This window comes from Crassostrea angulata, chromosome 1 (assembly GCF_025612915.1).
Source record: "Crassostrea angulata isolate pt1a10 chromosome 1, ASM2561291v2, whole genome shotgun sequence".
In the NCBI taxonomy this organism is placed as follows: domain Eukaryota; kingdom Metazoa; phylum Mollusca; class Bivalvia; order Ostreida; family Ostreidae; genus Magallana; species Magallana angulata.
The window spans coordinates 188859-211841 of record NC_069111.1 but is presented as its reverse complement, the minus strand read 5'-3'; the positions used below and the strand labels follow the sequence as shown (position 1 = coordinate 211841).

General features: G+C 34.8%; 2 protein-coding genes across 8 annotated transcripts in view; one reads left to right on the top strand and one right to left on the bottom strand.

Annotated features, from left to right (window-relative positions):
• LOC128190315 (catenin delta-2-like) overlaps positions 1-2307 on the bottom strand; it is a 23208-nt gene extending 20901 nt beyond the window's left edge. For 3 of the 6 annotated variants that reach the window (XM_052862598.1, XM_052862524.1, XM_052862445.1), the window contains exon 1: positions 343-505. In XM_052862598.1, the coding sequence (XP_052718558.1) occupies positions 343-459 (117 nt within the window). In that variant the 5' untranslated portion in view covers positions 460-505. Of the gene's footprint in view, positions 1-342; positions 506-2189 lie in introns of those variants that run through there. The other 3 variants (XM_052862369.1, XM_052862974.1, XM_052862750.1) reach the window with 3 other exon arrangements.
• On the top strand, positions 446-22983 carry LOC128190837 (serine/threonine-protein kinase greatwall-like). 2 transcript variants are annotated; one of them, XM_052863162.1, is made up of 18 exons: positions 6548-6705; positions 7044-7099; positions 7509-7609; positions 7949-8040; positions 8592-8731; positions 8994-9082; positions 9543-9649; positions 9894-11327; positions 11578-11691; positions 12253-12499; positions 15271-15384; positions 16439-16543; positions 16986-17096; positions 19984-20087; positions 20395-20529; positions 21867-21941; positions 22136-22241; positions 22689-22983. In XM_052863162.1, the coding sequence occupies exons 1-18, from the start codon at positions 6661-6663 to the stop codon at positions 22763-22765; spliced, it is 3252 nt and encodes a 1083-aa protein (XP_052719122.1). In that variant the 5' UTR covers positions 6548-6660; the 3' UTR covers positions 22766-22983. The 2 variants fall into 2 exon arrangements, with proteins under 2 accessions (XP_052719043.1, XP_052719122.1); XM_052863083.1 differs by lacking the exons at positions 19984-20087; positions 20395-20529; positions 21867-21941; positions 22136-22241; positions 22689-22983 and adding exons at positions 446-528; positions 17695-19457 and having other exon boundaries at positions 6397-6705.

Below are 22983 nucleotides of genomic sequence, written 5' to 3'. Positions count from 1 at the left end.
CTTAATGATAATGAAATATCTTGCTTGCGTAAAAATTCAGAAGGGAAGATTTGTCAGAGATTGAAGTTACTTCATAGAACTGTGAACAGTCGGAGGCGTTACTTCTGCCTTATGACAGAGCAGCATATTTACCAACACCATAAACATGATAAAATGATCCTGTTCAAACTTCCCCACAAGACATTAACTTACATTATACCATATTCTAGCACATACATGTTATATATGCATATGGATTAAGGCAAAGCAGTCTTAAAAATCAAATAATTATTGTATCTTACAAATACTGATATGGTACAAGACACAGAATGATTTGACCAAACTAAGCGGAATGCTGCATACCTGTGCCTTCACAGACTTCAACAAGCTGGAGCTGGATTCATTTCCAAGGGTTCTCTCTGGGGTATGGATTGGGGTGTTCAGATAAAAACTGTCTTGGTCATATGGACCCACCGGCATCTCGGAATCACAACATGGGTCTCAACCGTCAGACGGACCTAAATCTCTGTAAACAAGGAAGCAGATAAGGTATATACATGTAATATTGGAACATGGACCTGTACTTATTATGAGCAAGGTCAATAACAATATTAAATTTTTAATTCCCAATTTATAAAAGATATCTGAGAGAAGTTGCAAAACTGAGTGTAAAAAGAAAAACACTAAAAACTAATAATTTAGATGTTATCATATTAATTTAGCACCTTTCTCCTTCAATCTGCAGTTTTTCATTTTCATTTATTCAAGTACCCAAAAATACACACAAACTTTGGCCAAACAAGCATGACCAGCACTCAGTGAAAAATTTTAAAATGTGCAACATTGTGCATTTTTCAGTAATCTGCACATAGTGATACACTAAATTATATATTCATGGTGAAAATTAAAGTCATGCAATAAACAAATACTTTTCTATTTAATTAAGGAATAAGGAATCATTCTTTTAGTATAATGATATGATCAAATATGGTAGGGGAGGAAATGATTAAAGTCCAATAAAGCCCAAAGGGCTACGATAGATCACTCCCGACCGTTTTTGATCACCTAATATTATTTAAAGAATGATTCCTTTTCACTTTTATTTATATATTAATTTTCAGCAATTGTATGGGTAAATTTTTAAAGTAGCCTTTGATGAAATGTATTGGACTATACATTACAAAATCAATTTGTAGTGTTTTCACAAAGTCACTGGAAATATCAAAATATTAAAAGTAAATATTAGAGCATAATATATACTGTCTACATGATTCTGAGACAGTCTGGGGTTTTATATGATCTATATAATCTCAGATAATCCAACAAATACTGTCGTTTCCTCTAATCTCCCAATATTTTTCTTGGACTGAATTTTTTCATTAAAAAAAACAACAAGGTTTATGGTTCATATCTTTATTTGAATGCATGGCCATGTGTCTTCATGCACTGTATCTAAATCCTATATTTACTTCTTCTTTTTTTTTTTTATAAATATGCCTTTATATAATTTCACTATAGTTTGCAATAAGACCAGAAGATCTACAGATTACATACTATAAACATATAGATCTACTTTTGAATTATTTACTTTATTAAATTAGAAAAAGTAAATTCTTGACAGTTAAAAAAAAAAATTATCATAGTGCCCCTTGAAGGCCCCAACAGGAATGTCAATTCTTCACCTGAGCAGCACAATATTGCTTTTATCATTCTGGAGTTTTGAGGCCAAATAAATTACAATGTAGGCCCCAAGAGGCTTGATTTATCAACATGTGTATGCGGAATCAGTGTAATACTTCATAAATATGTTTTACGCATCTGTTTTATTCTAAACCCTATTTTTTCTCTTTCTCACTTTTCCGGACGCCATGATTCAACATGGCGTCCACACAGGTGTAAACTGTAAACATTCAACACAGAAAGTTATTTCAAAGGAGTGGTATGGAAATTCAACATTAATGAAGGCATGGCTTGTTACATTTCATTTTAAAGTTCGTGACCAGTATATACTCTTCCCTGATTGCTCTTTGTCGTACTTTATGATACCGTGTCGGTACATTTCAAACAAAACATAATCACAGGTATTCAAACTTTTCGGTAGTCGGTCGACAGTAAACTTACATCTTGGTTTTTGGTACCGCAGATTAAGGGAATGGTTACAGAAGAAATATAAAAATTTAAATTGTTCAATGAAAAATACAGTTACTTACATCTGCTTGTGTTTAAATTCAACGTGTACGATGAAAAATCGTGTCTATATTTCCATACAACATCAAGATTTTGATTGGCTATTCCAATAAAAAAGATCACGCCCTCTGAAAAGACTTGTATCCAGAGTTGTCGTTCGTACTTTTATAACTTTCAATATACAATGTATTATTATTTAGGAAAAAATCTTCTGAAATATAACTACTATATATTATTTGATGAAAAATGCTATTTATACAAGTGAAAAAAACTGGAATAGATTAATAATGATAATTTTTAAAAAAAATAATATTTTTAAAATAACTGCATGCATCGGGAAAAAAATATCAGTAGCAACGTTTGAAATATACTTCTCATGTTTCTTTTTTTTTCAAATTGAGTAACTTGTTCTTTTTAACTTTTTTAATTTTCTGATTGAGTGTCCGTTTTTTAAGTATTGTCAAATTTTTGACTAACTTGTATTATGTCTCTTTTATTGTTAAATAAGCCCCTTTAGTTCACGATTTAAAAATGGGCACGTACTTTGGCAATCTAACTGGCTCATATATGTGGAAATCAACAACTTATAAATGTCAAACTGTAAGTTTTGCCAATAAAATCTGTGAATATTCTTTTGAGACCTGCATCAAGTTCAACTCTTTCGATGCATATAGACTATATAGCTGCATAGTCCATTGTCTTGTGACAATTGGGCACCAATAAAAATTAACAGGCTTTTTAGCTACATGTATCTTGTTATTACAATAACAGTTCTAGTTATTCCATAAATTTTATGAAATATTTAATACGAAATATCTTTTTCGTAAATCTCGATATATTTCAAGTAGGGTATTTATATCTTCATCGAATGAAACATCGCGCTTTATAGCGCTAGTAGTATAGTTTATTTATTTATAGTGACTAGTTGTCACTGATATACGCATATATTATCAACAGCACGAAGAGAGTGTAGAGTAATATGTTAATTTTAACACAGTATTATGATGAATGAAAAAAAACACAACATGATTAATTATTAGGTATAAAATAATTGATATTTGATTTGACGTTTTTGCTTTACACAGCCATATCAGAGGCGGATCCAGCGATTTGGAAAAGGCGGGGGGTGGGGGGGGGGTTGGGGGGTTTGGTTCCAACTGATGAAAATCAATACGTGCAAAATTCATTACTTGTCAATTTAAGTTAATAAACTAAACAATACATTTGAAAGCGGCTTTAAAAAGTAAAATGAATGCGAGTACTCGTACTTGAACGTCGTTTTACTCGATGGCTTGTCGGTTCAAAACTGTAACTGTATGAACTATAATCGATTTTTTAAAGAAATAGAGTAGAAAATTAAATACATTGGAGCTGTTATTGTAAATTTGTTTTTTTTTAGCAATACTGCCAACTTTATTTCGATAAGAATTCGATAGGGTTTTTCATATAAGAACAAAATTACGATACGTTGTACTAAATTCTTTAAATAAGCAATTTTAAAAGCATTTATCAGAGATAACTACAGTATTTATATTATAAATGGGGAAAATTGCCTTTAAATAGGCATTAAAAGTCTTCAAAAAAATTCACATGCCTAAGAGAAAGGGGGGGGGGGTCCGACCCCCCCCCCCCCCTCTGGATCCGCCAATGCATATCGACTTCTAATTGTTATATTTGCATTAACATATTAAAATATTTGCCTCAGACCCCCCCCCCCCCCCCAACAAACAAACAAAAAAACCTCTCGCCCCCCCCCCCCCCCCCCCTTTGAAGAAAAAAAGGCATGGATCCGGGCATGATTGAATACGACTTTATGGCAGTTTGATATAAATAAATTACGGTATGTGACATTTCATCCGTCTCTCTAGGAAATTCTTTTCATTTCGTTGATGTTGACCTGTCTATTTTTCATTTCAGCCTGTGATTTTTTAAAAATAAAAAATGAATCATTTTCCACAAAACCATGATAGAAGCGATAATTTATTTGTAAGAAATCAATGTTGTTTGCCTATCATTAGAGTTGTTTAATAATTTCCCCCTTTTGAGTTGTTAATCTCTTTAGCTCTAATCTATATTTAGGTTATTTATAAGTGTATTCATTTAGAAAAGTTCATATATTGTAAATTATCGGTAATTACATGTACGCACAATATATCCATGTTTTGAGGAAAAAAATCTTCACATTTTATAAGTGCAGATACCCGATGGGCGTGGTCATAACGACTACGCTCCCGAGTGTCATTATGACCACGCCCATGGGGTATCTGCACATAACCATCAATATTATATGGGGTAACTACTACATACCCTACAATTTTTTTTTTATCCGCCCACTATCTCGAGTAAAAACAACATCAACAAAGTTGTTATTTAGCGCGTTCATAATACTCAACAGTAAGAGTTTCCTCCAGATCAAAATTGCCAAAACTCAACACGGATAAATGACTCGACTAACCTAGTTCGTCGAATAAATCTCATTTTTAGCTCGAGACAAAATAATATCGGCAATGGCTTTGTCAGAAAGACTCTATTTTAATATTCCTCTCCATGTGTTCGGCCATATAGAGATCGTCGTGTTAAATAAAATAGGGGTATCGTGTTTAAAGGTTTTATAAAATGTCAATCACGTGATAAGAAAGCGTTTGAATAGAAAACTTGTTTTGTGGACAGAGTGAATAGCGGTAGCCAATCGAATTGGACATTCACGGTTTCGCGACATGCATTTCTCAAATAATTTTTTTTTTTTGCTTATTGATTGATTTTGTTCAAAATATATATGTACATGTTTTTTCAGCCACTTTTAAAAAACCTACATTGATATAGAGTATTAAATGAGATTTTAAAAAAACTAATTACTTTCATTAATCTAAATTTGATTGCAATTGTTTAAACAGAAGCATTGCACAATTTAGGGTTCGGAAATATGAAATTGTGTTAATAAGCTTAATTCTTTGAAGCAAATATCGATACTATAAGTCGGAAAATGAATGAATATGAAATAAAAATATAACAATGAGAAGACGATCTATTCATTAGGGCTATGATTTTTTTTTTTAAATTAAGAATAACTAATCTTTGTCGGGGATAGAAAGTCATTTTGGAAATTCACAAAGTACAATATACATATATAAAAACCAATGCATTGGCACCGTATTGTTTAGAGGCAAGTGCACTCCCGATATTAGTATAATAATTAGATATAATGAATAATCGTAAATTATGGTACAAGTAACTTACCCCATGATATTGTTGATTATTTTCTGTTGTACTCCTTTTCTGGTACGTGATTGCATGGACTGTAGTTGTTCTAATTCGCGAGCCATAACATTTGTCATTTACTAGATTCATTTGTATAGATTTAAGGGTGGTGGGGGATGTCTGAGTTCCTACATGTATGTATATATACCCGGCAGTATACATTTATTATCGCGTCTTCGCAATATTAAGTGATGTGACTACTTTTTATTGAGATCTTACAGTATATGTTGAAAGTTTAATTCAAAATTTGAAATTTGATAGTTTACTTGGAGTCACAGCTATTAGGTTATGGTAAATGCGTACAATCTAGTGACTAATGGGAAATTAAATCTATTTCCAAGTTGGTGTAGTAGTTTACAGAATCTGTCGAGGTTTGCCGAATGTTCTAAAGGAGTCCGACTTCCCTTTTTGGCGTAAAAACATTAATCTTTAATTATACTATTTGTTACCCACATTGACATATTTTAATAGTGTACACGTGTATAGTGTTTCATGGTCTATCGACTTGTTTATCTTTTTTTTTTTTGGAGGTACTTACAAAATGAATAAATCAATAATTGTTTACACAAAGAACTATATATACATGAAATTACAAGATTCAAATGTAAGGAGCCGCAATGTACGTCATTTGCAAGAAAAATATTGGTCAGTTTTCAGAAGGGTTCTTCTTAAAATCACAAAAGTATCCGTCATTTCATTTTATAGCACTCCCAAAAATGATTTAGATTAAGAATTCGTACAAAAAGTTATAGGGAATAGAAATGTGTTATGTATATTTCTCTATGTGAAAATTTCAAATAATTTACTTCTACAATATGTATACATACATTATCACCCTTTTGAGGGTTTTTTTTTTCATGGCGTCACACGCGCACAATATTAGGTAGACCTAGGCCTATATGGATATGTTATCTCACTGATCATGCAAACAGTCGATTTTTTTTTAATTTTAGATTTTTTTTATTGTATTAGGTGTTTTGAACGATGGCCTATTTTCGGTGGGAAAATACGCTGTGTGTTTTACCCTGCTGCTAAAAAGACTGAAATTCAGGGGATGCGAAAAAAATCAACACCGGTTGAAATGCTCTTTACATTTAGGAGGCGCATTGTGTGTAGATGTGCCACCAAATACGAAAACACTCATTGACTCAAAACCCACCGCAAATGAAAGGATCCGATGTACAAAACAGATAATTATGTAGATGTAGACAACAAGCAATAGATTCAACAGTAAATATGGCAGACGTTGGAATGTCAAGATGTGTCGATCTTCCTGAGAGAGTAAGTTAGTTTTATACGAAGCCGCCAACCCAAGCGCAGTGCGGATGCAGTGCCAATAACGATGATTCATAATGTTGTCATCCGTTTGAACGGGATCGCGTTTACTCTGCCAATGATAGAACAAAGGCAGATTAACACAAAGTTAATGGAAAAAAAATATAACACTTTTGAAAGGGATGGGTATTAGCTAAAATATTTGCCCATGTCAATCAAATAATGTCAATACAGTTATTCAAGAGTCAGATAAAATGTTGAAAAAGCTTCGATGTAGATAATCCGTACAGTAATATTTGTTTCATGTAATGTTGATGCTAATTGTGTTTTGTTATCTTTTTCAGCCCACATCAATAGAAGATTTTGTGTTTATGAAGCCTATCAGCAGAGGGGCCTTTGGGTTTGTAAAACAACGATGTTTTCTATGTGTAATTTACATATGAATGTAGATAAATTTGTCCATGATTCTGTTTAAGTACATTACTAACAGATGTCACTTACAAAAAAAACAAACAACAAACTATCACGTCATGGTGAACCTTGCCATTCACAATGGGCGAAAGTTTACTATCATAAATAATGCATGTTTCTGAAATCGTTAATTACACCATTTTTTAAGTTCGTTGCATTAGAATGCATTTTTATTAAAGGAATCCATTTTTAAACATTGTGAGCTGTATGTATAGAATTCCTGAATTATTCGCCATTCAGGTATTCTTGTATGTCAAATAAAACTTCTGATTAGCCAGTACACATCACGACATGGTGAGTTTTATATTCATGTGTATCATTTTGTTTCACTTGATAAGGAAAGTATTTCTGGGTCATAAGAAAAACCAAGAAAACAAGAAGTATGCTATTAAAGTGATGAAGAAGTCGGACATGGTCAACAAAAATATGGTGAACCAAGGTAAAGAAACTTCAAGTAACATAATATACACAAAGTTATGTTAGAGAGAAAACTCAAGTAGTAATAAGATGATAAATGTAGGATCAGTTAAAAATTGCAAGATTTTCTAACAGGGTGAAAACTTTCTTATCATTTTTTATGAACATTTCCAGAATAAGGAGTCTATGTGAATCCATTTGTTCTCTGCATTGCTTTCAAATTTATGAAGTCTTAATTCTATTTAACTGAAAATTGATTTGTGAACTTCAAGAAACTTATACCGCAGATTAATTTGTTATAAATTAATTCAACAATGTTTGAGGGATAAAGATGCATCAGTTATTGGAATTTTTCTTCCAGTGTTGGCAGAACGAGATGCCCTGGCATTGTCCAACAGCCCCTTCATTGTGCACTTATACTACTCCCTGCAGTCCCAGAACAACATCTTTCTGGTAAATAATGAAATGTGTATTCTGTGGAAAAGGTAACAAATTGTGTAATCTCTGGTAAAAATTGTATTCTATGGTAAACGATGGATTGTATATTCTCTGGAAGAGAAAGGATTCTTTATTCTTTAATAGAGAAGGAGTTAGGTAATCTTTGATAAATAACAAATACTGTATTCTCTAGCAGGTAATGAACAGTGTATTTTATGTAATTTAATTCTTGTAAAAATCCTTTTTACTTAGACCTCAAACTAAGAGCTTCATCCAAATATTATTAATTTCTTAAATTATGAGGCCATTTTATGAAGGAATTGTTATTTGACAAAGACATAAAGACTATATATGGTATTATGCATTTTTAGCCTCCAAAACTGAAGTTTTATAGAGAGCTTTAAACCATTATTTTAGACCATATCAAATATAGTTCTTTGCAGATTAACCTAAATTAACATCACTGTAGAATAGTGTTTATTACTGAAATGCAAACCAAAAAATTGAAGCATTAAAGACTATGATGCTTTGTTTAAATAGAAGAAAGGAATGTTCTGTTTCAATAGATAATGGAGTATTTGATTGGTGGTGATGTAAAAAGTCTGTTGGCCATATATGGTTATTTTGATGAAGACATGTCGCGCATCTACTCTGCTGAGGTCACCCTAGCTCTCCAGTACTTACATTCCCACGGCATCATTCATAGGTAATATCTATGTAATTTGACAGATTTTTAAATTCAAGTTTATTTCACTGGTAAACTCATTATAAATAGACTGATTTGTTCGTGTCACAAAGTGATTTACAGGTGAAATAATTGATAATCCGAGAATCCTCGATAGATCTGTGAAATCATGCACTCTCTCAGTCTGAATTATCATGCTTTATACACAAAACTGGACCATTCTTAGATGCATGCTTCATGTAAACATTGATATCCTGTTTAATAAACTATCTGTGGTGTGTAGGGACCTTAAACCAGACAACATGCTGATAACCAATGAAGGCCATCTCAAACTGACAGACTTTGGGCTCTCCAAGATCAACTTGAATGTGGGTAAGGCAACTGGACACTGAATCTAAGATTACCGAACCGGTAATGCAATGTTCCATGATAAAATCACTGATTTTTCCATTAGAGCATTAGTAACTGATAATTGTGAGTAAGAAAACATTACCACTAATTAACTTGTTGTCTTTAATGTACTGGTAGCAGAAACAATTGAAACTGATGGACTTTGGACTTTCTTTGATTGATTTGAGTATTGTTATTGGCAACTTCATATGGCAGACTTTCAATGATTAACCTGGGTGTTCGAAAAAAATAGACCTGAAACCTAAAACTGACAGATTTTTGGCTCTATGTATTGGTAAGGACACCTCAAACTGAAAGAAATATGGCTCCCTAAGTCTAATGTTAGTCTCTTTCCTGAATGTTTATTTTGTAAGTATGGTGTAAGTATGGTGTGTACAATGTTGGTTGCATCTGTAATTAATTGGTCAATCTTTGCAAACAGGTCAAGGGTCAGGAGAAGTACACAGGACCCCCCTCCCCTACAGTAAGATGTCTGTCAACACCAGGACCCCGGGCCAAATCCTGTCCCTGAAGAGCAACCTTGGATTTGTAAGTTCTACAACACAGAGCTTGTTACTATCTATTGGATTAAACAATAGAATATACACTTTGTCTCTTCATGAATCTATAAAACTCCCAATCTTTGACTGTGTGAAAAAATTCTTCAGTAGTTTATTGCTTTGACTTGTAAAAACTCCATTCTAAACATGATTGTACCAGTAATGTGATTATGTATTAACTTGTAGAATCTCCATTCTAAATATGATTGTAATGTGATTCTGTATAATTGTAGAATCTCCAGTCCATAAGGAAGCACAAGCTAAGCTCCCTGCTGGAGGAGAGTGGATCCCAGAAGTCATTCGGCTCCATTCGGTCCCTGAACTCGCCCCTGTGTCAGTCGTCAGCCAAACCTCTTTCCCTGAGGGACAGGGTGGTAAGCCAGAGTACGGTGGCCAGGCTCACCCCTCCAGTCAAAAGCCTTACCCCCACCCTCCAGGACTCACTCAACTGGAGTCATTCCTATGTCAGTGAGTCCAATCAGATTGAGTCCACTCGGCTGTCTGTTGAGTCTAGTCATGTTCAGATTGAGTCCACTCAACTGTCAAGCCTCCAAAGTCAAAGCCAATCATTGCCAATGCTTAAACTGTCAGCTATTGAAGAAAATAAAGGACTGTCAACTATCTCCTTTGATGAAAGTGTATTTAGCTCAAGTTCAAGTGTGGAGTTTTCTATTTCCATTTCAAAGAAAAGCTGTGATTCCGTGTTTGACCAATGTAAGTCAGGAGACCATAGCTGTGATAGTAACCAGTGTGAAACAGAACACCATGGTTGTCATGGGAACTGCTGTAACAGCCATCTAAAGGCACCATCACGGCAAGAGAGCATTTTGGATGATACACCTCAAATGCATCGGACAGACGAATCTGTGTGGAATTCTTACGCAGCACGTAATCTTCGCTCAATGCGTTATGGGTCCTATTCCGAGGACAGTGATGACCAAGAAAACTTAGTCTATAAAAATAAACTGGAACTAGGAAGCTCCTCTAGTGCAAGAAAGCTGAGTAAAGAAAAGCAGCTTGTCAATAATGAGGGCTGTAAAAGCTTAACTAAGAAAGAAAAAGCTTTGGAAGTCCAAAGAAGTAGAGTGAATGTAACAAGTAATTCTTTCAGCTACCACTCTGATGAAGAGGAGGCTGACCTTGACACGGTTACAAAGAACTGTGTCAGGAAGAGAAAGTTCTGTGGGATAGATAAGAGCCCTGCCCTTAAGCAGATCTATCCTTCTAACTCTGGACTGACTCAGGAGATTCAGGTTCTTGGTTTGTTTGGAGATGAGCATCGACACAAACGAAAACAGATAGGAGTCGCCAAAGACAGCAACATGGAGGCAGATGTTGATAGTAACCATGGAAACCAAATGACTACTCAGATTTCTGAGAGTCAAAGCAATTTTTCAATGAAAGAACCTGGCATACTAAAGAACTCCAACAAAGAAAGACTTAAAGCTAAAGTCCTTACGTTTCATTGTGAAGAGGAACAGGTGGCCTCCCCTGACAATGGAGTTGTTTCCCCTTGTAATCTGGTACCCTACCCCGGACAGGATAAGGGAGAGGACCAGACAGAGGAGGAGTCCGTGTTGATGATGTCAGGGATAGACAACATCAGCATTAGTGACAACAGTGACAGCTCTCCTGACAGCAGAGAGGTCAAAATGGAGGTCCAAAAGGTCAGTAGGTCATGTGATCTGTGTAAACTAGTCACTTACTAAGTCTGTGTATTAATCTAGTTGAAATATTGTTTTCATGTGTAACAATATACTGTGAATGGTAAATCAGGTCATAAATCTTTAATTCTTATTTTTACTTTAATTCAAAGCTTTTAACAAGACATTAACAGTCACTAAATCAGATTCGTCACCTATCAAAATCTAGACAACCACTTTTTTTGTCATATACAAAATATGTTGTACTTTTTAGGAGAAGATTGTCACCAGAGAGGCACATGTGCGGTTTTTGTCTCATGGGTCAGGGGACTGCCAGTCCTCACCCCTGGCTTCTGTACCGGCCACACCAGAACCAAGCAAACTCAAGGTCTAGACATCACTTAATGTTATAGCTTAGTCTCAATCCTGAATGTTAAAGCTTAAAGTTATAGCCTAAAGTCACAGTTTAATGTCAATGTAAAATACAAAGCTTAATGTCACATCTTAACATCATATCTTAATGTTATAGTAAACTGTCACAGCTTTACGTCGCAGCCCATTTCACAGCTTAACATCATTATGTCAAAGCTTAATGTCATAGCTTATGTCACAGCTTAACACCATAGCCTAACGTCACATCTTAATGTTGTATCATGATGTCATAGCTTTATCTCGTAGCTTAACATCACAGCTAAGTGACAATTCATCAGCTTAATGTTGTGTCTTGATGTCACAGCTTAAGTCTCATTTTAATGAGCTTGGGTATTGTTTCCTTTATCTGATGGAAATGCTCATGTTCAATATATATCTGTAATTAAAATATTTCAACAGAAAAATTAGTATAGCTACCATACAGCTATCAGATTTCCCTTTTTTGAATTATCTTCTTTGATCTCCCTATGAATGAGCAAATTAAATGTGTAATGTCAAACTCTGATTTCTTTGTTAGAGGGCAGGATTTCAGACCCCCTGCACCCCTCTCTCTGCTCGAAAAATTGGGACACCTTTTATCCCCAAGACGCCTGCTGGACAGATGATGGGGACTCCGGTCAGTCACAGAACACCCGCCACCAGGAAAACTCCATTTAAGACACCGCGGAGTGTGAGGCGGGGCCGGCCTCCGGTCGACGAGGAGGAGAGGATTCTTGGAACTCCAGATTATCTGGCCCCTGAAATATTGCTCCGTAAAAGTCATGGTAAACTAGAACTTTTTCATCAAACACTTGAAACCTTAATGTACATGACTATATTTAAGATCTTTTACCTCTAGTCTCTGGAATTATTGGTAGAAAATAGTTACATTGTACAACCAACTTTTACAATTCTACTTTCTTGTAGAACAACTACTGGGTATTTTTTTTCAAAACAAAAAATTCCGTAATTTGAAAAATACCCCAAAGCCTCTGATTACACTCTCCCTTTTAACTATTTTATTTGTGAGATTTTTTATGCATATTCTCTCAGTTATCAGTTAAAGTTCATGTGCATAAACCAAACAGGAGACAAAAACTTACAGCTGACTTGTTATAATTTTATGTTTGTAATTAATCAAAAAGTGGTTTCCATGGGTGAAGTCACATAAATCAGGAATGTATTAATGTAACAAAAGATAAATCTTTGTTATGTAGACTAATGTCTGCGAATACACACACACAAAAAAGTCATGTACATGTAGATACACAATGGAGGTTTGACTGATGAGTGGCCTGTTTTTAGCTCACCTGAGTCAAAGGCTCAAGTGAGCTTTTCTGATCACAATTTGTCCGTTGTCTGTCGTTGTCGTTGTCGTAGTCGTAGTCGTTGTCGTCGTCGTTAACTTTTCACATTTTCATCTTCTTCTCAAGAACCACAGGGCAGATTTCAACTAAATTTGGCACAAAGCACCACTAGGTGAAGGGGATTCAAGTTTATTCAAATGAAGGGCCACGCCCTCTTTAAAGGGGAGATAATTGAGAATTATTGAAAATTTGTTGGTATTTTTCAAAAATCTTCTTCTCAAAAACTATTTGGCCTGAAAAGCTAAAAGTTGTGTGGAGGCATCCTCAGGTAGTGTAGATTCAAGTTTCTTCAAATCATGGTCCCCGGGGGTAGGGAGGGGCCACAAGAAGGGGATCAAGTTTTACATAGGAATATATAGAGAAAATCTTTAAAAATCTTCTTTTCAAAAACTATTAGGCCAGAAAAGCTCAAATTTAAATGGAAGCATCCTCAGGAAGTGTAGATTCAAAATTGTTCAAATCATGGTCCCCGGGGGTAGGGTGAGGCCACAGTGGGGGGATGAATTTTTACATAGGAATATATAGAGAAAATCTTTAAAAATCTTCTTCTCAAAAACTATTGGGCCAGAAAAGCTCAAATTAAAATAGGAGCATCCACAGGTAGTGTAGATTCAAATTTGTTCAAATCATGGTCCCCGGGGGTAGGGTGGGGCCACAATTGGGGGATTAAGTTTTACATAGGAATATATAAAGAAATCTTTAAAAATCTTTATCTCAAAAACTATTAGGCCTGGAAAGCTCAGATTTGAGTGGAAGCATCCTCAGATAGTGTAGATTCAAGTTCGTTCAAATCATGGCCCCTGGGGGGTAGGGTGGGGCCACAATAGGGGGATGAATTTTTACATAGCAATATATAGAGAAAATCTTTAAAAATCTTCTTCTCAAAAACTATTAGGCCAGAAAAGCTCAAATTATAATGGAATCATCTTCAGGTAGTGTAGATTCAAGCTCATTCAAATCATGGTGCCCGGGGGTAGGGTGGGGCAAAAATGGGGGGATCAAGTTTTACATTGGAATATATAGAGAAAATCTATAAAAATCTTCTTCTCAAAAACAATTAGGCCAGAAAAGATCAAATTAAAATGGAAGCATCCTCAGGTAGTGTAGATTCAAGTTTGTTCAAATCATAGTCCTTTGGGGTAGGGCGGGGCCACAACGGGGGGATCAAATTTTACATAGGAATATATAGAGAAAATCTTCTTCTCAAAAACTATTAGGCCAGAAAGCTCAAATTTGAATGGAAGCATCCTCAGGTAGTGTAGATTCAAGTTTGTTCAAATCATGGTCCCTGGGGGTAAGGTGGGGCCACAATTGGGGGATCAAGTTTTACATAGAAATATATAGAGAAAATCTTTAAAAATCTTCTTCTCAAAAACTATATGACCAAGAAAGCTCAAATTGGCAGGTAACCATCCTCAGATAATGTAGATTCAAGTTTATTCAAATCATGGTCCCTGAGGGTAGGGCGGGGCCACAATGGGGGATATATTTTTATACATAGAGAAAATCTCTAAAATAATCTTCTTCTCAAAACTATTAGGCCAGGAAAGCCCAAATCTGAGTGGAAGCATTTCCAAATCGTATAGATTCAAGTTTGTTAAAATAATAGTCCAGTGGTATGGTGAGGCCACAGTGGGGGATGAATTTTTACTTAGGTATATATAGAGAAAATCTTTAAAAATCTTCTTTTTAAAGACCATTTGGCCAGAAAAGCTTTAACTTGTGTAGAGGCATCCTCGGGTATTGTAAATTCAAAATCAGAGTCCCTAGTGGTAGGGCGGGGCCGTGATGGCAGTTTGAATTTTTACATATATAGAGAAAATCTTTAAAAATATTCTGGGAAAGTTTTTCGGTCCAAAACTCAGTACTTAGTGTGAAAGCACAGGTTATGCAGATATAAGTTTGGTGAAACCATGATACCCTAGAGAAAAGTGGGGCAACAAAATGGGGGGGGGGGGGGTATATAGGAAAAGAGAAAAATCATCTTACAGGTACAACAAGAAAAGGGGCTTGGTATTTACCAAAAGAAAGAGGTGGATAAAAATTGGCAGATTTTCAATTTTTTTAGCAAGATCTACTGTACTTAGTTGTTAAGATATTTTGATACTGTAATGCTAATTTGATCAGAATTAAGGCAATTGTTGCTCAGGTGAGCGATGTGGCCCCTGGGCCTCTTGTTTTGTTGACAGATGAAGGTGTAGACTGGTGGGCTCTCGGAGTTTGTCTTTTTGAGTTCCTGACAGGAGTTCCACCGTTTAATGACCAAACCCCAGAACTTGTGTTCCAAAACATTCTCAACAGAGGTATGTAGATATCATCTGTCTGATTACATATATATTCCAATAAACAGTCAATCCTTAGTTTTTGTAATTCATTAAACAGATAGCTGGTTTATAAAGCACTTCTTGTAATATTTAAAGGATCTGTAGTAAATTGATATACTGGCAAACAGATAACTTAAGGTGGTATGAGACATCTGTCGATATTACCGGTAATGCAGATGAAAGTTCATTATTACTGAATTACTCTCACCAGTGTAGAATTTCTCAAATTTTACACTGTTTGTGCAAAAAATATGTTTAATTAATTTTTGAAAGGTAAAGATTTTAAAAGCTCCAGCGAGATTTGAATTCATAACAATTTTTGGAAAAGAATAAAATTATATCAGATTTTGTTGTTTATTTTGATTGGAAATACATGATAATATGGAGGTGTCTATTAATACTGCCTTAAAACAGAGAGAACTAATAATTATAGATAAATCACACTCTAGAGATCTGGTATTGACTTGTTATGGACTTGCTGACTTAATACTAGTTCTTGACTGAAATATAGATAACTCACACTTTAGAGATCTTGTATTGATTGTTGTAGACTTGCTGACTTACTAATTCCTGACTGACTTATAGATAACTCACACTTTAGAGATCTTGTATTGATTGTTGTAGACTTGCTGACTTACTAATTCCTGACTGACTTATAGATAACTCACACTCTAGAGATCTTTTATTGATTGTTGTAGACTTGCTGACTTACTAATTCCTGACTGACTTATAGATAACTCACACTCTAGAGATCTTTTATTGACTTGTTGTAGACTTGCTGACTTACTAATTCCTGACTGACTTATAGATAACTCACACTCTAGAGATCTGGTATTGACTTGTTGTAGACTTGCTGACTTACTAATTCCTGACTGACTTATAGATAACTCACACTCTAGAGATCTGGTATTGACTTGTTGTAGACTTGCTGACTTACTAATTCCTGACTGACTTATAGATAACTCACACTCTAAAGATCTGGTATTGACTTGTTGTAGACTTGCTGACTTACTAGTTTTTGACTGGTTTGTAGATATCCCTTGGCCAGGGGAAGAAGAGGAGCCTCTGTCAGATGCTGCCAAGTCAGCCATTGATGCACTACTGACCATGGAGCCCCAACACAGACCCAAAGAACGAGGTCAGTAGGTCATTGTGAGGCCATACAGGCTCTTGTTCAGGATTAAAGTCAAGGTTTGAAGAAATATCTATAGACGTATTGTAGGCCCACAAAGTTGATTAGATATTGTAGTAGCAAATCTATGCAAAGTCAGCTCCTATATCGTAGTATCGTTAGGTGTGATTTAGTATGCTATAGATCAGAGATGTTTGAGAACTAGTCCAAAAAAAAGTATTGATTACTATAGTTTCTCAGGCCTTGCTGCATTATGTCAATTGCTGCCAAGGTGGTTGATCTTAACAAAATACATGTCTATTGCTTATATAAAAAATTTTGGCCAAAGACACTTAATATCAATTTCTTTTTAGCCCCACCAATACACCGTTTTTTAACATTTAATGAATAACTGAGATCTGTACTCAGTTTATTTTCCCTGTGTTTTTTACCCTATGTTCTGTTACAGATGTGAGGAAGCTGAGCTTCTTTAGCGGTGTGGACTGGGACCACCTTCTTGAGGTGGAGCCTCCATTTGTCCCACAACCAGACGATGATGCTGACACAACTTACTTTGAAGGTAAAGAACTCTTCATCTCAGATGACTTTACACCAACTTTATCAAGGATTACGTTTACTCAGGGGCGAAAAAAATTCCACTATTAAATAGGAACGAAAAACTTTTTATTCTACATTATAACCCTACTACTGTGGTGCTGTTTTTCACTTTCAAATAACTAGGTCAATGATCTACTTTTTTCCTCTGTTTCATTATTTATCTACTATTGAAGCATAGCTTCCTCAAATAAACAAAACACGGATATCAATATTGATTTTTGTCAATAAAATTGTTATTTTTATTTTTTAAAACATTTTTTGACTTCAGGTATTGGACTTTGTAAAAATATTTTTTGAAATCTCAAACCCTGAGTAAATGTAATCCTTAAGAATGTGGTAAGATATCACATTTTATGCAGGAACATCATAGTCCAAAATATTTCTTTCTGCTGTGATCTAGTACTCCTAGGTATCTTATATTTGATAACAACAATAAGTTGTCGAAACCCCGTTTGTCATTGGTGCTTTGTGTATTTGTCGCAGCATGTAAATGTCAGTTTACTGTATGCAAGTTGAATCAGCAATTTTGACTTTTTCTAAGTATGCAATTTTTTCTGCAGCCCGGAATTCCCAACAGCAGCTGATGGTGTCAGGAATAGATTTCTAGGATCTCAAAGGGAAATCTCCCCATCCAAAAGAAAAAAGATATTAGATTTTATTAGATATTAGATTGTAAATAAAAGCATATGTATACGTTAGAAGATTAAAAGTCATTGTGTCATGTATGGATTACATGTTTGCTTTCATTGTTAGATATGATATTCAACTTGTCTTAATCTGGAAGCTTTTATTACAATTTGTATATTATGTATTTTTTGGAAAAGTTTTAAAAATGGTCACAAAATTATATATCTACTATAAAAAAAGTTGATGTACCATTGTGATTTTGTGATGGAATACACATTTTTATCTTGCATTGTAGTATTACACTGAAAAGCTTCATGGAATTTAATACCTGTGCCAATTAAGAATGTCCCTTCTTATTTTTTTTGTGTTTGAATTTCAACTTCTTTCTTTGTGTTCCCGTGTACAGTGTATACAGCCAACATCAGTAATGTTTATAATCAGCAAATTGTACCATTCTTACATTAATTAATACTTAGTCTATCAATTTTATTTGAGTATATATGAATACATTGAATACCAGACTTACGTATGGCAGACAGCATACTGGTATAGAGAGGGTAAGGGTTCCATAGGGGCATCATTTATTTAGTACATTCAAAAAAGCTATTTCGTTTTTGTAGGATTTAATATGGTGTTTTGTGACCGGGTTCTGCTAGACGTGATAATCAGGATATATGGCTAGTCTGTTGCTGTAGAGGACTGATTCAGTTTCTCGTTATTACACAATGTAATTATGGCTAGTCTGTTGCTGTGGAGGACTAATGCAGTTTCTCGTTACTACACAATGTAATTATGGGTAGTCTGTTGCTGTGGAGGACTGATGCAGTTTCTCCTTATTACACAATGTAATAATGGCTAGTCTGTTGCTGTAAAGGACTGTTCCAGTTTTTCGTTATTACACAATGTAATTATGGCTAGTCTGTTGCTGTAGAGGACTGATTCAGTTTCTCGTTATTACACAATGTAATTATGGCTAGTCTGTTGCTGTGGAGGACTAATGCAGTTTCTCGTTACTACACAATGTAATTATGGGTAGTCTGTTGCTGTGGAGGACTGATGCAGTTTCTCCTTATTACACAATGTAATAATGGCTAGTCTGTTGCTGTAAAGGACTGTTCCAGTTTTTCGTTATTACACAATGTAATTATGGCTAGTCTGTTGCTGTAGAGGACTGATTCAGTGTCTCGTTATTACACAATGTAATTATGGCTAGTCTGTTGCTGTAGAGGACTGATTCAGTGTCTCGTTATTACACAATGTAATTATGGGTAGTCTAGCTGTAGAGGACTGATTCAGTATCTCGTTATTACACAATGTAATTAAGGCTAGTCTGTTGTTGTAGAGGACTGATTCAGTCTCGTTATAATTACACAATGTAATGCTCTTTAGAGTTTATTCATGTAGTACAGTTGATTAATATATGATATTATAGCATAAGTGCATGTATTTATCTACATGACAAATTGTACACTATCTTCATATACTAGTATTTATTCATATGTACATGTATTTATTTATTTGGAGATATTATTAATACTGGTTAACATGACAGTATGCAGTCTGTTCAGTTCATGAAATACCGTAGCAATGATTAAAATCTGAGTCTATCAAACTCTACAGGCTTATTTTCTATCAGCCTATAGATCGATGTGCATACATGTAGCATGTATCTTGGTGAGTAATAAAAACAGCTAGAACAACAAAGTGTCTTTCTTTTTTTTAGTCACTCTGCTTTATAAGAAGATTCATCTGAATATATAATGGTTGTTCAATTATAGTAAAACATGGTCTTAGTACATAGTGTACAATGGTCCATTAGCCACTGAGCAGTTGTGTAGTAGAGCCAGACTCGTGATTCTGATTCATCATTGATTCTTTGCCTGGAGCGTACCTTCATTCCTATCCTGTACATTTTTTTTCTGCAATATCAACCACTATATAGAGAAACTGTGCTTATATAATGCCGCAAGCATCTGTAATTTGTAAAGTTTGCCCCCATATCAGAGACTCATTTATTGGTTTACTTTCAACATAATGCATAACTAAATACAATTATTCATGTAATAAATTAATAAAACGCACCTTTTAATGAATAGAATGATTAAAACTTTTTAAAATAATTTGGATGCCATCAACACATTATACTTTAACCGGGATTTTGAAATCTGTCAATAATGGTTTCTGCTTTTATAAATAATTGAACACAGTTTTCTCCCTTGAAGGAATTCTCTTGACAGCAAGCATGGCTTCCAAACAAGCAGGCCAAGTTGACATCGGTCAGTTACCGATACCTCAGCTGAATCAACTGGTTCAACAACTGGAGCAGGTAAAATCACCATGTTTGTTCTTCATTCAAAGATTAGAAGCTAAATTCTGTCATAAAGTCAACAGTAAATCGAATTAATTTTGTTTACTTTAAGATTTTTGATTATTTTTTGTATAAACAAATCTTTCTTTCCAAAATCTGCTCATTTTTTAAGAAACGTTAATTATTGAATGAAAATTTTTGAATCTAATGATCTTTTGATGATAAAAGATCTTTTAGGATCATCTCTGTAGTTGTTTTCTTTTAAGGGAAAAAGTAGATAATAACTATAAAATTTAAAATAATTTGTCGTTTTTTTTCTTTCCAGGAAATTGAGTTATTCACATCATCACTTAACCAATTAAAACTTGCTCAACAGAAATTTTTGGAATCCCAAGAATGTTTGAATAAAGTTAGTCCTGAAAACAACAGCAAGGACATCTTAGTTCCTTTGACCAGCTCTGTATCCTTGTTTTAACACCAAGCCTCTATAGGCTCATCAGTAATACATGTAACTACACCACTGACTAATTTATTTCAGTTTAGCCCTACTATAAATTAGATTATGAAAATCATACATATATAACCAGGCCTTCTTTGGGGACATACCAGAATATCTGCATGTGGGGACAGGATAGCTGCAGGTCTGTAGCTCCCGGTCTGAAAAAATTCGGATGGATGACCTGGGAGCTACAGTGCCTCCCATAGTAAAAGACTGCAATTTACGGCGCACAAAAAATTGCGCTAGTTTTGGACTGATTAACCTTATTTTCACGCAAATTCTGTGAAAACAATTAGTACCATTAAATTCTTCAGACAATTTACTACTGATATTATTATTTTACTTGCCTCAGACTTTCTTTGAAACATGCTAACCGATCTCGGAAAATAAAGTATATTAATTCACGTCGAGATCGAGAGTCGCCATTTTTACATGTAAACAAACTGCACCACTTCACTTTACAGGGCTGGTGATCGTGTTTAAAAGAATATCGGAGGCAAGTGAAGTGACGATATCTGTAGTGAATTGTCCGAGAAATTTTTTGGAAGCAAGTATTTGTACAGAATATGTTCGGAAATGAGATTAATCAGTCCAAAACTAGTGCAATTTTTTGTGCGCCGTAAATTGCAGTTTTTTACTATGGGAGGCACTGTAGCTCCCAGGTCGTCCATCCGAATTTTTACAGACCGGGAGATACAGACCTGCAGCTAGGGACAGGAGAGCCTTGTACACACAGTTGGAGAATTGGTGTCAGGTTTTAGGGCAAAGGGATTGGGAAACATTTAAACTTGTTAAGGTGGTATGGGATACCTCCATGTTGTGACATACTGTTCATGTTGTTTATCGAAATAAACAATAAAATGAAGTGTAATCATATTATAAGTATTTCTTTCTCAGTATAGTCACCTAACAGCGCAATAGGTTAGAGGGTTTACTATGAATCTGTAAGTCATGTAAATCTCGCTGGGGGTTTTACATTTTTCACCTCTCCAAAATTTTTAAATTTAGCTATTTTTTGGTTATAGTGTAAAATTAGAAAATTCTAAACCGGTGAAAGTATTCTAATTTTAATGTACTTTAATCCACATTTATATCAACAGATTTCCAATTATACCACATTTAAAAGAATTTATTATATGACATGTTGGGTGGATGTGAGGAGATCATATCAATGTAAATACATGTATTGTACCAGTATATATGAACACGTGAGAGTGTAATACATGTGTAATCCACATTTACATTGTATGTGTAGTCTGATAGCATGACTTGTATCAACTGCTCCTTAACAGTAACAGATGTATGTGCCGGGACAGTTGAGTGATGTCTCCACAGTGCTAGTCGATGTAGGGACCGGCTACTATGTAGAAATGGTAAGAAAGAGGTCTAATTGTTAAAGGCAGGAAGACCAGACAGAACCATTATTTACCTCTCTTCAACAACCTAGAGCCATGTCTTTTGACTCTGAAATTGTATTATAACACTTTCTCTTATAGTAAAACAAGCAGAATTACTCTTTCACTATGTTTCCTCTTGTAAAATTTTTATTTTTTGTTCGTTAAATCAGGAAGTATCCAAAGGAAAGGAGTATTTTAAAAGGAAGATTGATTTTGTCACAAAACAAATGGAGAAGGTTCAACCAGTCTTGGCTGAGAAGTACAAAATGAAACAAGGTAAGATTTCCTCACTAACTCTGTCTGGAGGAGTGTGGGGGTGGGAGGGGGGGCTTTTATGTTCCATGTGCCTAAAATTTCACGGTTTGCTGTTTTGATATCTTTCATGGTGGTTTAATTTCACAGAGGTTCAATTAAATTTTTTCCTGTTATCGAATAGTCCAATGATTGTGTCAATTAATACCATATTAATAATGATCACTTTATTTTTTTTAATCAAAAATTCTTTTAAGTTAAAAATATTTTAAAGTAAATGTCTAAATCCCTGTATAGCTATGGAGAAATGATTTTTAATATTAATGCATTATCTTCATGATGGTTTTATGTTCACAGAAAATTGTCTCGTCGAGAACATAATGAAATGAATACCCCCATGACTGTAATGTTTTCCACATCTACAATGTGTACTCTTTACAGTTAACCGTGTATCTGCATTTCTTGTTTCAGTTACCGTAGAGATTTTACAACTTAAGATTCAGAATCAGATGCAGGCTCAACAGTCGGCTGGTCCAGCAAAAGCATGAGACACAGAAGCTGGGTGCAAGACACAGTCACTAGGCATCCTTTGTAGAGCAGGCCAGGTGTCCACTGAAATCTAGAACTTTGTCTTTACACTGCCTGGAGTAATTCTATTGACTGTCTATGGAGCCATGTGATTAGTGTTCATACCTCTGTAATGTTCTGTAGCATAATCTCATCAAATTAATGTATTATACAATTAAAACTTGATCAACTTCTCATA

What these genes read in the sequence shown, in the direction of transcription:
- LOC128190837 (XM_052863162.1), top strand. Translation starts at nt 6,661, where the DNA reads ATGGCAGACGTTGGAATGTCAAGATGTGTCGATCTTCCTGAGAGA. An exon ending in ATCAGCAGAGGGGCCTTTGG is followed by an intron (nt 7,100 to 7,508) that starts GTTTGTAAAACA and finishes TCACTTGATAAG; the next exon opens with GAAAGTATTTCTGGGTCATA. An exon ending in CAAGATCAACTTGAATGTGG is followed by an intron (nt 9,083 to 9,542) that starts GTAAGGCAACTG and finishes CTTTGCAAACAG; the next exon opens with GTCAAGGGTCAGGAGAAGTA.